Raw genomic sequence first — 18,542 nt, 5'->3', positions numbered from 1 at the left:
AAGGGCAGAAGAGGAGGGTGCTGGAGAGGTCAAGGTAGTGGTGATGGTGGTGGTAGTGAGCGGCGCAGAGACTCGAGGCAAAGGGGACAGAGGGCCTAGCAGACGAGGGGGATGCGAATGGACAGAGCGAGATGAAGAGACACAAATGGGAGAGGGGCCAGGAGATGAGGAAGCCCGAGAGGCCCGCCAGGCGGCGTGAGAAGGCCGCGGGGACAGCAGCCCGCAGCCCAGCCCGGCCGCCCCGCCCCGCCCCACCGGTCCGGAGGCTCCACCCGTGCACCCCGCGCCCCGCCCTGCGCGCTCAGGCTGGCTCGGCGGCGGTGGCTGCGGGCGAGAGGGCTCCCCGAGGGCGAGGGCGGGCGCACCGGCAGCAGGTGGGCGGGGTGCGGGCAGGCGGCGGCGGGCGGGGGGCGCCAGGCTGCGCTGGGGCCGGCGCGGCCCTCCGTGGTGCGCCATGGACTTCAACATGAAGAAGCTGGCATCGGACGCGGGCATCTTCTTCACTCGGGCGGTGCAGGTGAGGCCGGAGCCCTGGGCCCGCGGGGCCGATTCCCGGGGCCCGGATGTGGGGCGCGCCAAGAGCACCCCTGCAGCAGAGCCCGGGACGCGCAGAAGCCCCTTGAGGCTGCGCCCCTTCCCCTGCGCAGACACCCTGGCCTCCCACATCCCCACCCCTGCGCTGCCCAGGAGAGAGAAAGCCTCAGGCGGCCGGCCACACTGGCCGCACCCTCGACGTGGCCCGGGCCGAGAACTGAGCCGGGCCTCGGCCCTGTTGGCTGCGGGGGAGGTATCAGTGCTCGGCCGGTTACCCCGCTGCCCTGGCCCCCCTGCCCAGGGCCCGGTGGGGGCTCCGCTGAAGAGGGGAGAGGCACCAAGCGGCGCCTGCCTCCCTGCCCTTGTCCAGCAGTGACTCTGGCTCCCGGCAGGCCTTTGGAGGCCGGGATTCATGCATCCCCTAAGATCCCATCTCCGAGCCTCAGTCTCCGCCCCTGTGCAATGGGCTAGTGCTGCTGTGATTCCCACAGGTCCCTTTCACACGCTTGGATAGGCAGTCCGGAAGCCAAGGGCTGGGGTAATTTCCTTTCCGCTCCCTGGGAGGCCTGTTTCCTCTTATTTCCCCAGACTTGGGGGATGGGGAGAGGATTGGGGTCTGGCTGGGTACCTTGGGAAGCTGTCTGTCCGGGCCAGTGATGCTGGGATTGGAACTCGTATCCACTGGGAGGCAGCTGGAGTCAGCTCTGGGTGTGGATGCTCTCTCTGTGACCCTGGGGAAGGGGCTTCATCTCTCTGGGCGTCAGTTTCTCAATCTGAAAAATGGGAATCGCCCTCCCTCCCTCCCTCCCTCCCAGGAGCATGGCTGGTAGGGCTCCTGGCAAAGCTTGGCAGGTGGGTGCCCACCACAGGCAAGCTCCCTGTCGATGGTGATGTTGCACCTGTGCAGCATGTGACCCTGGCGAGTCACTCCCGAGGCCTCCAGTCCCCTTCCGTGGAGCTGGACCTGGCGGAACTGGTCTGCGCTGGGGCGTGCGGCCCTCCCAGCGCTCGGGGAGCAGGTCTGGTGTTTGTCCTTGTCGTGTTGTTTGTTCTCTGGAGGAGCCCAGCCCCAGTCAGTCTCTGGGAAGCCATGTGGCCATGTTTACTAGAAAGCACAGTGGCCCGTGGACGGCTTGCCCGTTGAGGCTGGGTGTTCCGAGCCCCCTGCAGGTGACTCCCGCCCGGTGGGGATGCCGGGACCCCGGAGCCCCTGGGACAGCCCCGTCTCTCTGGAAGGTGGGGAATCCTCCCAGCGCTGGTATGGCAGTCATGTTATCTCTCACATCTGGGAAGAACCTGATCTGGTTTCCTGCTGCCATAGGGCCCTGCACCTGACCTGGCCAGGACCCGCGGAGCCTGGGCACGGAGAGGCTTGGGGCCTGCGGCCTTCCTTCACCGGGTGGGGGCAGGCCCCCTGGGGGACCCACACCAGAGTGGGAGGCAGCGCCCAGGCCCAGCCTCCTGGGTGGAGGAGGGAGCCGGGAACTTTATAAATAGAGGCTTTCTCTGGCTTTGCACGCCCACCCCCTGCTGCTGCCATCTTGCAGGGAGTAGCCTTGGACTGCAGGCTGCAGCTTCTGAAGCACCGGGCCCTTCCCCTTCGCAGGGTCGGGGCAGGGTGGCAGGCCAGAGGAGGGAGGGCCTGAATTGTGAACTGAACAGGAGAGGACACCCGGGACCTGCCCTGGGGGAGGAGTCAGCCAGGAGAGATGGGAGGGGTGTTTGAGTAACAATGTACCGGCAGCTCCTCTGTGTAGGTCCCGGGACATGCTGGGGAAGCGCTCAGCCTTCCATGTATCAGGGCTTCACTCCACGGCATCTGTTAGGGAACCGGGCCTGGGCTGAAGGGGGGCGGGGGGGGAGAATCTGGAGGGCAGGACCCCTTTGGCATGGGTGATCCTGGGGTGGCTTCCTAGTCCCTGAACCAGGGGTGGGCAAACTTTTTGACTCGAGGGCCACAATGGGTTCTTAAACTGGACCGGAGGGCCGGAACAAAAGCATGGATGGAGTGTTTGTGTGAACTAATATAAATTCAAAGTAAAGGAGCGGAGGGGAGAGCAAGAGAACCCTCCGCTCTTTCGGCTCCGCGGGCCGGATAGAACAGCCGAACGGGCCGGATTCGGCCCGCAGGCCGTAGTTTGCCCACGGCTGCCCTGAACTGTTGAACTGTGCCTTGAACGTCAGGAGGGGTTTGTGACGTGCGTCCAGGTGTTGGGAGGGGCCCAGTAAGGGCACTGAGGCAGGAAAACCTGAGGCACATCTGGGTAGGGTGCCATGGGGGCGGGGGTGGGCTGTAGAGGTGTAGTGCTAATACTATCAGTGGTAATTATAGTAACAGTACTAGCAGCGTTAGGAGTAATAATGATAAAAGCCAGGGAGATGGTAGCATCGTCATGATCCAAGCAGGCAGCCGTGGACACGGGATGGATGCCCAAGAAGTGGGGAGAGCCTGGTAGGACTTTGAACCTGGTGAACATGGGGTGTGAGGGACAGGTGGCCACAAGCAGGGTGGGGAGGGTTGCTGTGAACCTTGGTAAGGCGGGTGTATGTCACCAGCTAACATTCATCAGACCTGTACTGTGTGCCGGCCCCAGCGCTAAGCAGTTTGCAAATATTCTGAGATAAGTCCTGTCATCCCCATTCTCCAGGCCGGAAACTGAGGCCCGGAAAGGCGACTGCCTCTCTGAGCCTGGGTTTCCCCCTCAGGAAAATGGGGCTAATGACACAGCCTCCAAGGGCTGGGTGTGGTAGATTCAGGGCCTGGCTCTGGGAGGCCTGCGTTGGGGGAGGTCTGAGGAGGCCAGGAGCAGCTGGTCTCAGGTGGGGAGCTGCAGGCTATAACCCTGGCCGCTGGGCCCTGCAGGGAGAAAGAAACCCAAGCCCTGTTGCATAATAGATGGCTGCGGGGCAGCCTGACGCTCAGTGGCTGCCTCCGCTCCCGGCAGCTGGAGCTGTCCTGGTCTCTGGATCATTTATCACGCCAAATAGTCTGCAGAGGGCCTCCAGACCCCCAGGCCACGTGACCTCGCTTCCAGCACAGCCTGCTCCTTGCTCAGCCTCAGTGAAATCATCTGTGAAATGGGAAACTTGACCCGACCTGCCTTTGAAGGGCCATTAGAGTTGTGGATGGGTCATCAGGATAAAGCCCTTGGCACAGGGTCTGGCCACAGAGAGGGCCACCAGGAGCTGTTGTTATTACCAATCACATTCCTGCAATGTTCATTCTTTTGCTGATTAGCTGTGACCTTGAGTGGGCGCTCTTTCCTCTGGCTGGAGAAGGCCTTCGCGCCCCTGTTTGGAAAACGGGGACATATGTCCAAGGGCCCTGCTGGAGCAGAGGGGCCAGGACTTGGGCTGGTTTCTGGGTGTTGCTAGGTGGCCCACCTGGCTTCTGACAGCTCTAACGGGCGGAATGGTGTGACATCCTGGCCCCTGCCTGGCCCTGGTGTGCGGCTGCCAAGCTCTCTGGGCCCTGGGTGTGCTCAGAGTTGGCTCTGATGGGCTGGCGGTGTCCCCGTCCACCACACCAGATGACCAGAGGCCAGCCATGTGGGCCTCCTCCCACGCAGCCCTTCCTTCCCAGCCGGCTCTCCTCCCATCAGCCCTTAGCAGCGGTAGCACCTTGCGTTGAACACGGACTCCCGCCAGACTCTGGCCTGCGTGTCCTACCCACATCTCCCTTCTTTCGTGCTCACAGCCAGGGGGGGTGGGCGTGGGCTGTAGAAGGGATGGTTCTCACAGCCTCCGGAGGGAGTGTTGTTACTTACCCTCATTTTTCCCAGGAGACTGATGCGTAGAGAGGCAAAGCCACTTGCCCAGGGTCACACAGCACATCAGTAGTGGAACTGAGACTTGAGTCAGGTCCCTGTGGTTCTGCAACCACCGACTGCCCTGGCACCCCCTCCCCAGGTGCTCCCAGCCCCCCACTGAGCCTCCTGATAACCCCAGAACTTGCTTTGAGCCCTGTGTATCCCACGAGCACTTTCTACCAAATTCCTTCCCGCGGAGTCAGGCCCGGAGGACCCTTTGTGATGGGTTCCCAGGGGTTTCTTACCCCTCTAAGTTGTGTGCCCGTTTTTACACAAATGTGCTTTTGGGGGTGGGGATGCTATAGCGTTCATTGGCTTTCCCAAAGAGGCCATGATCCCCAAACTCTGGTCCAACTGCCTCATTTCACAGCGGGGCAAACTGAGGCCCAGGGCAGGGTCCTAACTTGATCAGAATTGCAGAGCAGGTTGAGGCAGAGCAAGTTTCTTGACCTGGGGGCCTGGGTTCCAGCTAGTGGGGAGGCGTAGTGTGGGGGGGGCAGGGGCAGCCCTCCCTCCCTCCCTTTGAGCCCTCCCTCATCCCTGGGCCCTCCTCCGCCCACAGTTCACAGAGGAGAAATTCGGCCAGGCCGAGAAGACCGAGCTCGATGCCAGCTTTGAGAACCTTCTGGCCCGGGCGGACAGCACCAAGAACTGGACCGAGAAGATCCTGCGGCAGACGGAGGTGCTCTTGCAGCCGAACCCCAGTGAGTGCACGGGGCTGGTCCTGGGGCGGGGCTGGTCCTGGGGCGAGGGCAGGAGGCCGGTGGCCGAGGCGGGAGGTGGGACTGGCCGGTGGGAGAGATCTGATTTAGACTTTCGGGGCTTAAGGCGGTGTCCCGGGGAAGGGAAAGGCAACAGCGGAGTGGGTGCTGGGCTCTGAGGTGTGCTCTTGGGGGCCGCGGAGATGCCGGGTTTAGCACCGAGGCCTGGGACTGCCTGGGAACTGAAACCCTTGGGAGAAGAGGCAGGAGAAGCAGCAGCAGGGTCGTCTGAGAGACGGCGGCGAGGCCCAGCGCTGGCAGAGGGCTTGCCCAGGCACCCCGCAGCACGGAGCAAGCGGAAGCAAGCTCGGGAGAGCCTGGGGTGCATGGGTGCGGGGTGGAATTGCTGGTCTGCCTGCAAGTCCGCTACGTGCAGGCCCAGGTGGCTCATATGTGAACCACGTTCTGCAAATGCATACCGTGACGAGGAGACGTGGCGGGCCTTGACTCGGGCCCTGGGGCAGGCATTTCGTGTCTGAGCCGTGGCTTCCTCCACAGGGTCGAAGGCCAGTCTCACAGGAGTGGGCGTCTGCCAGGGAATCGTCTGGAAGTCCCCGGGCTGCTGGGGGCAGGCCCTGCTCTGGGCCTGTTTCTGTCACCAGGGCTTTCATCCTTGGGTTGGACCAAAGAGCCCTGTGACTCGGCGTGTGTCTCCCCGCAGGTGCCCGAGTGGAGGAGTTCCTGTATGAGAAGCTGGATAGGAAAGTGCCCTCGCGGGTCACCAATGGGGAGCTGCTGGCTCAGTACATGGCAGAGGCGGCCAGCGAGCTGGGGCCCACCACTCCCTACGGTGAGCCGGGCCCCTCGGCCGGGTGGGCGCCGTGGTCTCTCCCTCTCTGATTCTCCTCCCTCCCCGCTCAACACTCGTGATGAAAATAGAGGAAAAATGAGGTCCCTCTCCATCAGTCTGGTTTGTGTGTGGTGTGTAATGGGATCACACCGCGTGCCCGTTCTTCAACCTGGTTTCTGTTTTATTCATTTATTTTTAAAATGTATTTTTATTGGTTTCAGAGAGGAAGGGAGATGGAGAGAGAGATAGAAACAGCCGTGATGAGAGAGAATCATGGATCGGCTGCCTCCTGCACGCCCCCACTGGGGACTGAGCCCGCAACCCGGGCATGTGCCCTTGACTGGAATCCAACCTGGGACCCTTCAGTCCCCAGGCCGACACTCTATCCCCTGGGCCAAACCGGCTAGGGCTGTTCTTCAACCTGGTTTTTATTTTTTTTTTAAGACACTATCCCTCAACATCTTGCTTTTTTTTTTTTTTTTTAATATATTTTATTGATTTTTTTTTTACAGAGAGGAAGGGCGTGGGATAGTTAGAAACATCAATGAGAGAGAAACATCGATCAGCTGCCTCTTGCACACCTCCCACTGGGGATGTGCCCGCAACCAAGGTACATGCCCTTGACCGGAATCGAACCTGGGACCCTTCAGTCCGCAGGCCGACGCTCTATCCACTGAGCCAAACCGGTCAGGGCTCAACCTGGTTTTTAAACTTGGTAATTCACTCTAGATATCTGTGCACAGTAGCTCCTATAGAGCCACCTCAGTCTTTATTTTTCTACTTTGTGGAAAGTTTTACTGAGGTCTAATTTATATACCATAAAATGCACCTGTCTTAAGTATGTAACCCAGTGATTTTTAGTAAATTTTGAGTTTGATTTAAAGAACATTTCTATCATCTGCAAACAAAATCCTTTATGTCTGCTTATAGTCAGTCTTCACTGTCCACCCCCAGCCAACCACTAATGTGCTTTGTGGTTCTATTAATTTGCTTGGTCTAAACATCTATAATAATAAAAGGGTAGTATGCTAATTAGACTGGATGTCCTTCCGGGCATCGTTCCGGAAGTCCTTCCAGACGAAGCCAGGGCTGGAGTGAAGCCCGGGTCCCGGGTGCCTGCCGGTGGTCAGAGGGAAGCAGCCGGGATCCCAGGTGCCAGAGGGAAGCCGGTGCTGGCAGCCGGGGGAAGGAAGGCCTACTCTTGCACGAATTTTTGTGCATCGGGCCTCTAGTTTCATATAAATGGAACCATGCAGTATATTGTTTTTTATATCTGGCTTCTTCGCTTATTATAACGTCTTTGAGGTTCATCCCTGTTAATCGTGTGTTTTAGGATTTCGTTCCTTTTTATTGCTGACCGGTATTTCATTATGTGGATCCGCCGCCACATTTTCTTTATCCATTCACCGTTCGATAGACATCTGGGTTGTTTCCGTATAAACACTTTCATACCAACCTTTGTGAGGACAGATGGTTTCACTTCTCCTGGGTATAGACCCAGAAGTGAAATTGCTGGGTCATATGGTACACTTAATGTTTAACTTTTCAACAAATCACCAAACTCTTTCCCAGAGTGGCTGTGTGATCTTACATTCCCACCAGCAGTGTGATGTTTGACTTTTAGACATTTGTGGATTTTCTAAGTGTCCTTCTGTTGTTGATTTCTGATTTAATTGCACATTGGTCAGAGAACGTACTTTGTATGATTTTAATGCTTTTAAACTTACTAAGACTTGTTTATGGCCTAGAACAGTGGTCGGCAAACTGCGGCTCGCGAGCCACATGCGGCTCTTTGGCCCCTTGAGTGTGGCTTTCCACAAAATACCACGGCCTGGGCGAGTCTATTTTGAAGAAGTGGCGTTAGAAGAAGTTTAAGTTTAAAAAATTTGGCTCTCAAAAGAAATTTCAATCGTTGTACTGTTGATATTTGGCTCTGTGGACTAATGAGTTTGCCGACCACTGGCCTAGAATATGGCCTCTCCTGGAGACTGTTCCATCTTCCCTTGAGAAGATCGCATACTATGTTGTGGTTGGGTAGATGTCAGCGAGGACAGATTGGTTGATAGTGTTCAAGTCTCCTGGATCCTTGCCGATTTTGTCTCGTTGTCTGCTTCTGTCTTAACTGTCAGTGTTTGCTTCCTGTATGTTGGAGCTCTATTGTCGGGTCTGTATGTTTATGTTGAGTATTTTCCTGATGAATTGACTCAGTTTTGTAACACTGCTCTTTGTGCCTAGTAACTTTTTTTTTATAATTTTATCTCTTTATTGGTATTCTTTATTTGATGAGTCATTTGTCATATTTGCTTTTAATTCTTCAAACATATTTGTAATAGCTGCTTAGAAGTCTCTGCTAAGTCTACCATCTGGGCCTCCTTGGAGACAGTGACTGTTGATTACTTATTTTCCTATTTCCTATTACCTGTTTCCTTGCATGTTTCACAATATTTTGTTGAATCTGGACATTTTACATAACGCAGCAGCTCTGGATTCTGTCCCCCCGCCTCTGCCCCCCCCGCCCCCCGGGGTCGTGATTGCTGTTAGTTTGTTGAGAGACTTGCCTGAGTTCATTGTTTAGAGTCTGTGTCCCCTGCACTATGCAGCTACCGATGTCTCTGCCTTTTTAAAAGAAATTACTCGTTTCCTTTGTAAGCCCAGCTTCCCGGGGTTGCTCCTGGGGCAGCTGTTCGTGGCCAACCAGTGATTGGTCAGAGCTCGTGCTCAATAGCGCACCATGAAGGCTTTGCTGACGCATTTGCGAGCGGCCGGGGAACACATTCGAACCGTTCACAAGTCTGCCCAGCGTCCCCTTTGTGGGTGCGCAAAGCGTCCTGCTCAGCCCAGGATGGCTGGACAGCGGGTCCTCTCCAGCCCCCACCGAGTGTGCTAACAGGCATCGCCCAGGCCAACAGAGGAGGCTGGCAGTTTCCCAGGGCCCACCATGGCCACCTTGTTTCTCAGATCTCCTGTTTTTGTTCCTCGGGATTGATTCGGGGACTCATTGGGGCCACTGTTAGATGGGCCTGAGCAAACACTCCATTGTTTACCATAAGCTCCTATTTTCATGACAGACAGACAGACAGACAGACATTTGGGGTCTCTAGGAGTTAGCGTAAATTTAGAAACAGTGTCCAGTATTCCCTGAAAACCTGACTATTTCCTTTTATTCCAAGTACAGTCATCCCGGTAAATGAGCTCCTGTTCAACTTCTGACAGGTCTGTTGCCTGTTTTGAAACATGATTCCAGCTTCAGCATAGCCATGATGTTGGCCTTTCCTGATTATTTCCCACTGAGATCACTGGGGGGTTTTTTTGTTTGCTTGTTTTCCCTTCTTTAATCCTTTGATTTTAGGGAGGGGTCCATTGGTTGCCTCCCCTACGTGCCCCGACCCGATCGGGGATTGAACCCATAGCCTCGCGGTGTACAGGACGACGCCCCAACCTACTGAGCCACCCGGCCAGGGCAAACGCCAGCCTCCAGGGCTTCTCTGTGCTCCATCAGCACAGTCACTGGCTGCAGGGCTTGTCCCTCGTGGTAGAGCCGCAGCAGCACCGAGCTGGAGGAGGTGGGTGCACCCCAGGACACACAGGCACAGGCTCCCATTGTCCTTACGAAGGCGCAGTAGTTCTAGGATAAATGCTTTTCAATTTGTCCTTTGCCTTTTGTCCATCTCTGGAGTCCGGAAATGGTTGTTTTTGACAGCTCTGTCCAGTGTCATTATCGCTCTTTGGGGAGAGGATTTGTTGCGCTCCTTTCTCTGTCATTCCAGAAGTGCCCCCCCCCCCGCCCCATCTCTTTAATGGCAGTGTAATGTCCCTCTTTTTTTATTATCTCACTATTTATTTGTCAGTCCCCGATTGATGGATGTGTAGATCGCGTCCACGTGTTTCCAGGCCAGGCATTCCGAACTTAGCATCCTTGTGGCTGCCTCTCTGACGAGTCTCTTCCCGAGCTCCCTGCTACTTCCTGGGGTCAGAACAGCCTCAGCCTGACCCTCCTTCTCACCTTCGACTCCGTGTTCTCAGGGAAGACCCTGATCAAGGTGTCGGAAGCTGAAAAGCGCCTGGGAGCCGCCGAGCGGGATTTTATCCACACAGCCTCCATCAACTTCCTCACGCCCCTGCGCAACTTCCTGGAGGGGGACTGGAAGACGATCTCGGTGAGGAGCCTGGGGTGCACCACTCCGCCTCCTCGTCACCATGGCAGCCCTTTCCCGAGCCACCGAGCAAGGCTCTCCTCCCTTGGTGGGAACCCGGACCTCTGGGGCCTCCCCAGACCAGGCGCCTGTGGACCGTTACTCAGAGTGGATGACTTTCCTTCTTCGGGCCTCAGTTTCCTTGTCTTGGCCAGATGGCCCCCTAGGCCAGTCCTGCCATGGCCCGGGGTCTCCCAGGGCGGCCCAGCGCCTCACTGTTCCTGTTCCACCCGCAGAAGGAGAGACGGCTCCTCCAAAACCGGCGTCTAGACTTGGATGTCTGCAAAGCACGACTGAAGAAGGCCAAGGCCGCGGAGGCCAAAGCCGCGGTAGGTGCCCCCGCTGGCCTCCCGCCCCCGGCTCTGGGTGGAGCCAAGGAGGGGTGCTTGAAGGGACCTGGTTTGGCATGACCTCTCTCCCCTGTCCTTGCCTGGAGAGGCCTGGCTGGGGGTGCTGGTCTGGACTGGTCACTTCAAGTCACACCTCTATGCCCCTGCCCCCAGGGGAATCCTGACAGCCCAGAGCTTAGGGTCCCAGGGTCAACATTTACGGGGTGGGCTGGCCAGCAATGCCCCACCCACCCTGGGCTCCGGGCACCCTACAGCCTCCCCAGACAGACACAGTTGGAGTTTCCCGCATGCCCTTGCCCACCCTTCCCGGATGCTCAGCTCTGTCCCAGCTCTGCCAGGGCATGGCTCCGCCTTACTAATCCCACACCCACTGCTCCAGCGCTGGTCCCAGGCCCCCTGCGATGGTGTGGAGAGCCCTGGAGCTAGACTGCCCGCTTGCACAGGAGCATGTCTGAGGGGCCCTTTCAGGCAGCCCCAAGTGACTGGCTAGGCCGGCGGCTCCCCTTCTCTCTGCTCCCTGAGGCCTGCTTAGCCTGGGTGGGCCAATGGCGTGCAGCGGGGACAGTTGGATCAGGGCTAGGCCAGGCTGGGAAGAACTGGGTCCGAGGGTGAGCACACTCTTGGGATGCCAGGCTGCTGGGGGTGGGGGGTGTAGGGGCCTAAAGGCCACTTCTCCTTGGGGAGGGAATCCCCAGGTCCAGGCCATGCCGGGGAAACCCATGCTCTCAGCCGTGAAGGCCGGACCCAGCCCAGGCTCCCCACAGCTGCTCCTGAGAGTTCTGGCCCTGAACCCTCCATGCGTGCCCCTCACAGTGTGGCCACCTGGGGCCTGCACTGCCTCTGGCAAGAGCCATGGACAGGGTCCTAGCTCATCTGGGTGTGTGGGGTCCAGATGGGAGGCAGGGGCTCAGCCACTGGAGTCTTGTTCGGGTTGGGTAGGGTGACGAGGGCTATTGGGATGACCTTACTGAGTCACCTGGACAGGACAGTCTCCCTGTCACTCAGGGATGGACAACCTCTCAAGAATAACTTGGCCCAAACAAGCTTTTCCTCCATCAGCCAGGCCAGGGGAGCCCTTCCTTAGTCACTGGAGTGGCACCACCTCCTCTCCGGTTGGTTGGCCCGGACAGCCTCAAGCCTCTGGGTTAGTCCAGGCCACCCTCTCCAGAGCTAGGACCTGGGCAGCCCAGCTTGATTCCCAGAGGACCCGCGCCCAGCAGCTCCCTCATCCCCACCCTTCTAACCGCTCACACACACAGACCAAGACACTTCCGGAGGGCGGGTTGCGTGTGTCCATCTGCCTGTCCGCCTCGCGTCCCTCCCGCTGGGGCCGGGGGGCCTGCTCCCGCCTGTGCTGTGGATTCACTAACTCTTTTGTTTTTGTTCCTTTCCGTTCTGCTTTGGGTAACTTGGCTCAGTGTGAGGGAGATGTGAGTATACCTGTCCCACGTGCTGTGCTGCTTCTGGTTTGCCCATCTGGCCTGGCGCCCGCGGTGCCATGGCCGGCCCAGGGCACATCCTCTGGGCCTTTTGCAAGCAGCTGGTCTCCTCATCAGAGCCTCTACCATGAGTAGCCTCTGTTTTGGGGGGACGCCAGGCATTGGAGCCTCGGAGTCAGCTTTTTGCAAATGTTGAAAGCCCATCACTCTGTCCATCCATGCATCCATCTGTCCACCTTGGTTGTGGGGGAGGGGCCTGGCCCTTGCTGCAGGAGCGAGAGATGTGTGCAGCGATTCTGGGATGGAGGAAGCGGTGGGGCGGGGTTTGTTTGGAAGACTGGCGGTCCAGGGAGCAGAGGGCCTTGACCCCTGGGCCAGGGGCTGGAAAGTCTGGCTTGCCCAGAGGCAAAGGCTGTGACAACAGCCACAGGCTGTCTCCTTGTCACATCTGCTTTCCTGGCCTCCCCAGCGTGTCCACCCACTTGGTCTCTGTCTTCACTCTCCAGGTCTCAAGCCCGCCTCCTCTCCAGGCGGTGGGTGTGGGAAGAGGGTCAGTGTTGTGTTTGTCTGTAGCCTCCCGTCCCTGGGGCCAGGGGCTCCTGGTGCGGCTCTGTGGGACACTCCAGGGTGGCCTCCTGGCCCCAGCCCAGCCCCGGCTCACTGTGACCCCCTCCCCCCATGAACTCTGTTCCCACTAGACGGTGCCTGACTTTCAGGAGACTAGACCTCGTAATTACATTCTCTCCGCCAGCGCCTCCGCGGTAAGCGCTCCCACCCCACCCACCCCTGTCCTCCCCGGTCCCTCCCACACCTCGGGGTCTGCTGCACAGTAGACAGGAGACAGAGGGCAAGGCAGGGGCACCGGTTGGACCAGTCCCTGAAGCTCTGTCCACCTGGCTGTCCCTGTGCCCTGTGACCATGTGGCTGGCCTCGCTTCTCCCTGGGAAATGCTGAAGGTGGAGACCGGACCAGCTGCACTGAACAGGGTGGTGAACTGAGGACAGCAGCTGTCCCATCCCCAGTGGACCTGAAAGTCTGCCTGCCCCCAGACACAACCTTGACCCCCCAAAGCAGGCACTGCCCCCCACCCCACTCACCATCCCTGTCCCTACTCGGTCCCGAGGAGAGACGAGGCCTGGGTCTGGCCTGCCATGAATTCACAGACTCCTAAAGACAGGTGACAAGGATGGCGCTGGTGGTCCAGCTGCCTTACGGCACAGCTGCTAGGTGTCCTGGGGTGAGGAGGCCTTGAGAATGAGCAGGGCGAGTGGAAGGAGCAGCCCAGAGGGTTGGGAACAGGGTGTGTCCTGAGAAGGACTGAAGCTGGGCGTGGGGGGGCGGGGTGGGGCGGGGTCCGAAGACTTTGACTGTCTCCGTGTGTTTTTTCTCTCCAGCGTTATTGGGAGATTTGGCATTTACTGTTTAGTCTGGGAAATAGGCCAGTCACACGTATCCCATCCTGCCTGTCACAACCATGCTGTGCCTTCTGCCTCTTCTCTGTCCTTCCGTCGTCCCCACGGGTGACGTCCTCCCGCACAGACCTCTGCTCTTCCTCCCCTGTCACAAGCATGTTTCCGTGTGTACTTGTGCAGTCATTCAGTGGCTGGGCCATCGTCCCTCGGGGGCGTCAACCGCAGTTTAGCCTGCAGGGCCCTGCTGATGGGCGCCCACGTCTGCACACATGGAGGCGGCTCCCCGTGAGGCGGCTCCCCAACCAGCACTGGTGGGACCTCTCTGCCACAGGGCTGGCCCTGTTTTACTTGCGTGTCTCAGGTCATGGTCTCAGGGTAGCTTTCCCGCAGTGCGGAGGAGAAATGGGGCTCCCAAGTCGTGGTGGGAGGAGGGGTCCTTCTCTAGGCTCTCGATCGCACTCCCTGCCTCCTTCCTGGGCCGAGAGGAAGGAGAACTGTCCTGGAGGGTGGGGGCTGCCGTTTTTCCTTTGCTGCTGAACCCGTGTGACTCGGGCCGAGGCTGCCTTCCTCTGCTGAAGGGACAGAAAGGTTCCGTGACTGACCCGGGGCCCCAGCGGCCTTGGCCCAGTGTCAGGGTGGGGTGGTGACGCTCGGTTCCCTTGGGACCCCAGTCAGTGCCTGGGGGCTTACACGGTAGGAGAAACCCAAGCAGGACTTTCCAGCTGGCTGTCCCCTCCCTGCATGCGGCATGTTGGACTGGACTGTGAGTGACATGCTCCTCTCACCAGGCCTCAGCCCAGCCTCAGCTCCGGGTTGGGTTGGGCGAGGGAGTTGGGAGTGAATGGGTGGGGCGACGTTGGGGTCTCAAGGAGCTGGGGCAGGGCACTGGCTCTGGGGTTCAGCTGTCCTCCCCTGCCTGCTGTCCCCTGCTGACCGGTACCCCTCCCTCCCCTGCTGACCGGCCCTGTTGTGGTCTCCGCAGCTCTGGAATGATGAGGTGGACAAGGTGAGTGGGGCTGCAGGGGCTCGGGGAAGGGGCTTAAGGCGGTAGAGGGCGGGAGTCCAGGCACAGCTGCTGGGTCAGCCCCAGGTCCCGCTGGGCTGCTGTGGGGGTTGTCACCTCCCCTTGTGGGGAGACCACCTCCTCCGTGGGCCCCCCGGAGGTGACTGAGTGGGGTTTTCCCCTGATGGGTGGCGATGTCTGTGACTGCTCTCAGGGAACTGGACCCCGGGGTCGAGGCAGGGCTGAAGCTCCCCCCGGGGGCAGGGCTCCAGGCCTGAAGTCGGGAGGAAAGTGCACCCCTGCCACTCGGATGTTTGTTTGCATCCCCAGGGGGAAGTGACGTCTGCCGGGGAGGGGAGGAGGCCGCTCCTGGGAGGACACTAGCACAGGAGAAGGTGATGGGAGGGGAGCTGGGGACGACCGTTACTCTCACATTCTCATCCCACTCTTCCCAGTCTGAGCAGGAGCTCCGAGTGGCCCAGACAGAGTTTGACCGGCAGGCAGAGGTAACCCGTCTCCTGCTGGAGGGAATCAGTAGCACCCACGTGAGTGTTCCCACTTCCTTCATCACCCACTGTCTTGTCACCCGCATGTCCCCACTAAACGTAACGAGGCATGAACGAACCTGGGTCTCAAAGCAGGTGGGGAGGGTGCTTGGGCGTGTGGTCCTTAAAGGGGCAGTTTCGCCTTCCGAGAGCTAATCCCAAAGGGTGCGATCTCTCCTCCCCGCAGGAGAGGTTGGGGCAGAAGCCACTGGAATGCTGGGCCAGGGCCTGTGGGAAGACGGGTGGGTGTGGAATGCTCCATCCCGAGACACCTCCCGTCGCCTCACCACTGGCCTCTCCCCGACAGGTGAACCACCTTCGCTGCCTCCACGAGTTCGTCGAGTCTCAGACAACTTACTATGCGCAGTGCTACCGCCACATGCTGGACTTACAGAAACAGCTGGGCAGGTGCCCGCTGGGGTCCCCCGGCTCCCCGGCGCAGTGAGCAGCCCGACCTTGCTGGGCGAGAACCTTCTCCCCAGCTCAGGAAACCCCACGGGACACGGCGGGTGGAGGGCTGCCGACGGGGGCCCTGCCCGGAGCCCTCTGGTGGGCCATCATGCTCGCTCTCCGATGACAGTGAGGGCGCTGGTCTTGGGACTGAGTGGGTTCCTGAGTGCGGGTGGCAGGTGGGAGGTGGCAGGGACGGCCCGGAGCGTCTCACTTTTCCCTTGCTTTTCCCTTCATGCTGCCAGCTCCCAGGGAGCCATGTAAGTAGCCGGGGTCTCCTTACCTCTGCAGTGGGCCCAGCTAGTGTCCTGGGGGCACATGGGACTGGATATGGCTCTCAGCTACTGAGATGTGCCCCCCTCTCCTCTCCAGATTTCCAGGCACCTTCGTGGGCACCACAGAGCCCGCCTCCCCGCCCCTCAGCAGCACCTCGCCCACCACCACTGCGGCCACCATGCCCATGGAGCCCTCCGTGGCCGGCCAAGCCCCTCCGGGGGAGGCTGCGCTCTGCCTGGAGGAGGTGGCTCCACCCGCCAGCGGAACCCGCAAGGCCCGGGTTCTCTACGACTACGAGGCAGCGGACAGCAGCGAGCTGGCCCTGCTGGCTGATGAGGTGGGTCGGTGCCACAGGATGGCGAGCAAGGGCTGGCTTAGGCGCGCCCGGGAACTGGAACTGGGAGCACTGGGCCTGCAGACCCTACACCACCGTCTTCCTCTGAGGGCCTGGGGGCTAAGACCAGGGGATCCTCTGGCCAACTCCAGCCTGAGGAAGCAGGGGAGGTGACCGCCACCTCTGGAGGCGTAGGTGCCATGTATCACGGTGGCGGGGGAGGGGGGTGGGGGTATCACAGCGCTGTCCCCATTTAGTCCTGGGCCAGTTGGGCCCTAGCCACCCAGGCTGTGACCTTCCCTCTCTGTCGCCCTCCCTCCCTCTTCAGCTCATCACTGTCTACAGCCTGCCTGGCATGGACCCTGACTGGCTCATTGGCGAGAGAGGCAACAAGAAGGGCAAGGTCCCTGTCACCTACCTGGAACTGCTCAGCTAAGCAGGCCCCTCCCGGGCCCCTGCTTGTCCTGGCCTGGGCAGGAGGATGGTGCAGCCCTGCCTTTTGTCTCGTCTGTTGGTGACCTCGCTGCTCAGGGTGGGGATTAGACTAACCCCTTCCTGTCCCTGCCCCTGGTCATCAGCTGAGGGGCCCCAGAGGCTGAATGTTCCCGGCCCCTCCCCCAGCCCTGCTTCTGGAGCCCCCACCTGCCTGTGTCCCCTGAGCACCCCAGCCTCCTGGCTCCTCTAAGGAGGGAGGGGCTGGCTGCAGCCACCTCGCTCAGCTCCTCAGCCTGTGGGGGGTCAGCATAGAGGGCTTGAGGAAGCCCCTGGGGTTCACCTTTGGCAAAAGAGCACCTTTTAGTTGCCAAAAGCAGCGAGGGGAGAAGGGCAGGCGGGATGTGGCAGGCCCCAGGGATTGGGCGTTGTCCCCTCTGGATGAACAAGCAGAGGGGAGCCTGGCCGAGAGGCAGGGCTGGGCCATGGAGCAGCATCTCCCCGGTGCTACCCTCCCCCCCTTACCCTAGAGCTCAAGCCAAGTATGGTGGCTGCAGCCTGCACCTCTCCACTTTTTAACTGATCTTTTTACTCTGCCTGTCTGCTTTGCTCTCTAGCCCGCGGTGAATAATAAACCATTCTTCGTGTGCACGTTGACGGGGCTCCTGTCCGGGGTCGTGGAGCTCCCAGGGCTGGCCCTGAGAGTGGGGAAGGGAAGACTTCACATTTGCCCCATTCCTCCTCCTGGCGGGGAGTGAGGTACAAAATGCCGTTGGCCCTCCTCCTGGAAGTACTAGGGCAGAGGGAAAGTTCTTCAAAGCACCATTCACAGCACTCCCTTCCCCCACAGGGCCTGTGCTCTCAGATATGAAGCTGCAAGACAGACATTTTATTCCCAAGAATTTCCTAAATTTGGGCAGAGTGGAATGGACTGTAGCCGTGGATGGTTTAAGCTCCAGTAATGGATAGCTGTCAGTGTTTCGTGCGGGCCAGGCACGGAGCCAAGCATGTTCACATGTATCCTGGTCCTCATAGATGAGAGCAGGTCAGAAAGACGGTCACCTCCTCAAGGTTCCATAACTGGCAAGTAGTCACAAAGGGACTCGCCCAGGAAAGTCTGATTCTAGAAACTTCAAATGGTGGGTTTGGGCTACAAGCCAGGTTTTAGATTAAGGCCCTTAGCCAGGCCAGCCCATGATTAGGCCCTGAGGAGGCCTCGGGAGACGAAGGCAGGGGCCCAGCTATAAATAGGAAGGAGCAGAGCTTCAAGAAAGGCTACACCCAGTGATAAGCTCAGCCAGCTGGTAACTGGAAGTGTGTGTGGCAGGGGTGCGGGGACAAGACCAGGCAGGCCAAGGAAGGGAAAATCTAAGTGTCCACACTGCACCCCTCCCCCTGGAACATTAATGGAGGGATGTTAGTGAGTCAACCACTAATCACCTCGCCTTCCCCAAGCCTCCACTCCACTCCTGGGCCCCCGTTCCATGCACTGAGAGCTGGCTAGCCATTCATCCTGGGCTTTGAAGGCACACATTACACAGCTGTCTATAAACAGTATTTTAATATTTGTATAAATAGACCACAGTATTACCAAAAACTGCAACAACAGAGCATGGAAAACATTTTAAAACCCGTGCAGACAGCCTTTCCTGGCCACACATGACATTGGCTCCTGTCTCTCCCCTGGGCTGGGGTCAAGTGCTCTGGGGAATGCTTGAAGGAAAGGAATACACCTCTGGGGCACTTGGAAGGTGAGGGGTGAGCACAGCAGACTGTGGCTCCCTACCCCTGCTGCTGACCTCTCCATCTATTATAAAAATAATGCCAGTGTGCGGGTGGTTGGAGTTGTGGCTACTCTGGAGAGAGGGTGACAGGAGCAGCTCAGTCCCAGACGGCCCGTCAGGCTGCTGTGCAGGCTGGCGGAGAATGGCAGGCGGGCGGCATGCCACGGCCCTATCTTTGCACGTGCCGGACAAAGGCCTGCACTAGCTGGATCAGAGGCTCCTGACTCTCGGGGCTGGCCTTGGAGAGAGAGGTGGACTTGCCCTGAGGCGAGAGGAGGATGCCAGCAGCTGGGGAGCTGGGGGCTCCCCTGCGGAAGTAGCGCGAGAGGCTGGAGAGCAGCGTGCTCTACGAGAGAAAAAGGAGCCTGATGAGGCCCAGCAACGCCCACCCTTGGGCTGGATTTTCCCCACCAGCTCCGCCCCCTCCAGT

The 18,542-nt window shown here is 59.1% G+C and overlaps 2 protein-coding genes across 13 annotated transcripts in view; one reads left to right on the top strand and one right to left on the bottom strand.

The window, feature by feature from the left end:
• The first annotated feature begins 325 nt into the window (after positions 1 to 325).
• Positions 326 to 16,985, top strand: SH3GLB2 (SH3 domain containing GRB2 like, endophilin B2). Of its 11 annotated transcripts, XM_080670363.1 has the most exons (14): positions 329 to 517; positions 4,906 to 5,047; positions 5,766 to 5,894; positions 9,918 to 10,051; positions 10,324 to 10,416; positions 11,856 to 11,867; positions 12,575 to 12,637; positions 13,271 to 13,396; positions 14,271 to 14,294; positions 14,747 to 14,836; positions 15,144 to 15,244; positions 15,532 to 15,546; positions 15,659 to 15,899; positions 16,225 to 16,985. In XM_080670363.1, exons 1-14 carry the CDS (start codon positions 455 to 457, stop codon positions 16,330 to 16,332), a joined length of 1,341 nt encoding a protein of 446 aa, XP_080526489.1. In that variant the 5' UTR covers positions 329 to 454; the 3' UTR covers positions 16,333 to 16,985. The 11 variants fall into 11 exon arrangements, with proteins under 11 accessions (XP_080526493.1, XP_080526494.1, XP_080526489.1 ...); XM_080670367.1 differs by lacking the exon at positions 15,532 to 15,546 and having other exon boundaries at positions 326 to 517; XM_080670366.1 differs by lacking the exon at positions 11,856 to 11,867.
• An 886-nt stretch (positions 16,986 to 17,871) lies between these two features.
• The window catches only part of NUP188 (nucleoporin 188), a 44,817-nt gene continuing 44,146 nt past the window's right edge, over positions 17,872 to 18,542 (bottom strand). For both annotated transcript variants that reach the window (XM_080669618.1, XM_080669619.1), the window contains one exon: positions 17,872 to 18,458. In XM_080669618.1, the coding sequence (XP_080525744.1) occupies positions 18,282 to 18,458 (177 nt within the window). In that variant the 3' untranslated portion in view covers positions 17,872 to 18,281. The remainder of the gene's footprint in view (positions 18,459 to 18,542) is intronic.

Source organism: Plecotus auritus, assembly GCF_963455305.1.
Source record: "Plecotus auritus genome assembly, chromosome: 5".
NCBI lineage: Eukaryota > Metazoa > Chordata > Mammalia > Chiroptera > Vespertilionidae > Plecotus > Plecotus auritus.
This window is presented reverse-complemented; position numbering and strand designations above follow the sequence as displayed.

Excerpts from the sequence above, each read along its gene's own strand:
- SH3GLB2 (XM_080670363.1), top strand. The coding sequence starts at position 455 with ATGGACTTCAACATGAAGAAGCTGGCATCGGACGCGGGCATCTTCTTC. Across the intron at positions 5,895-9,917 it reads GGGGCCCACCACTCCCTACG|GGAAGACCCTGATCAAGGTG; the intron begins GTGAGCCGGGCC and ends CCGTGTTCTCAG. Across the intron at positions 12,638-13,270 it reads TCTCCGCCAGCGCCTCCGCG|CGTTATTGGGAGATTTGGCA; the intron begins GTAAGCGCTCCC and ends TTTTCTCTCCAG.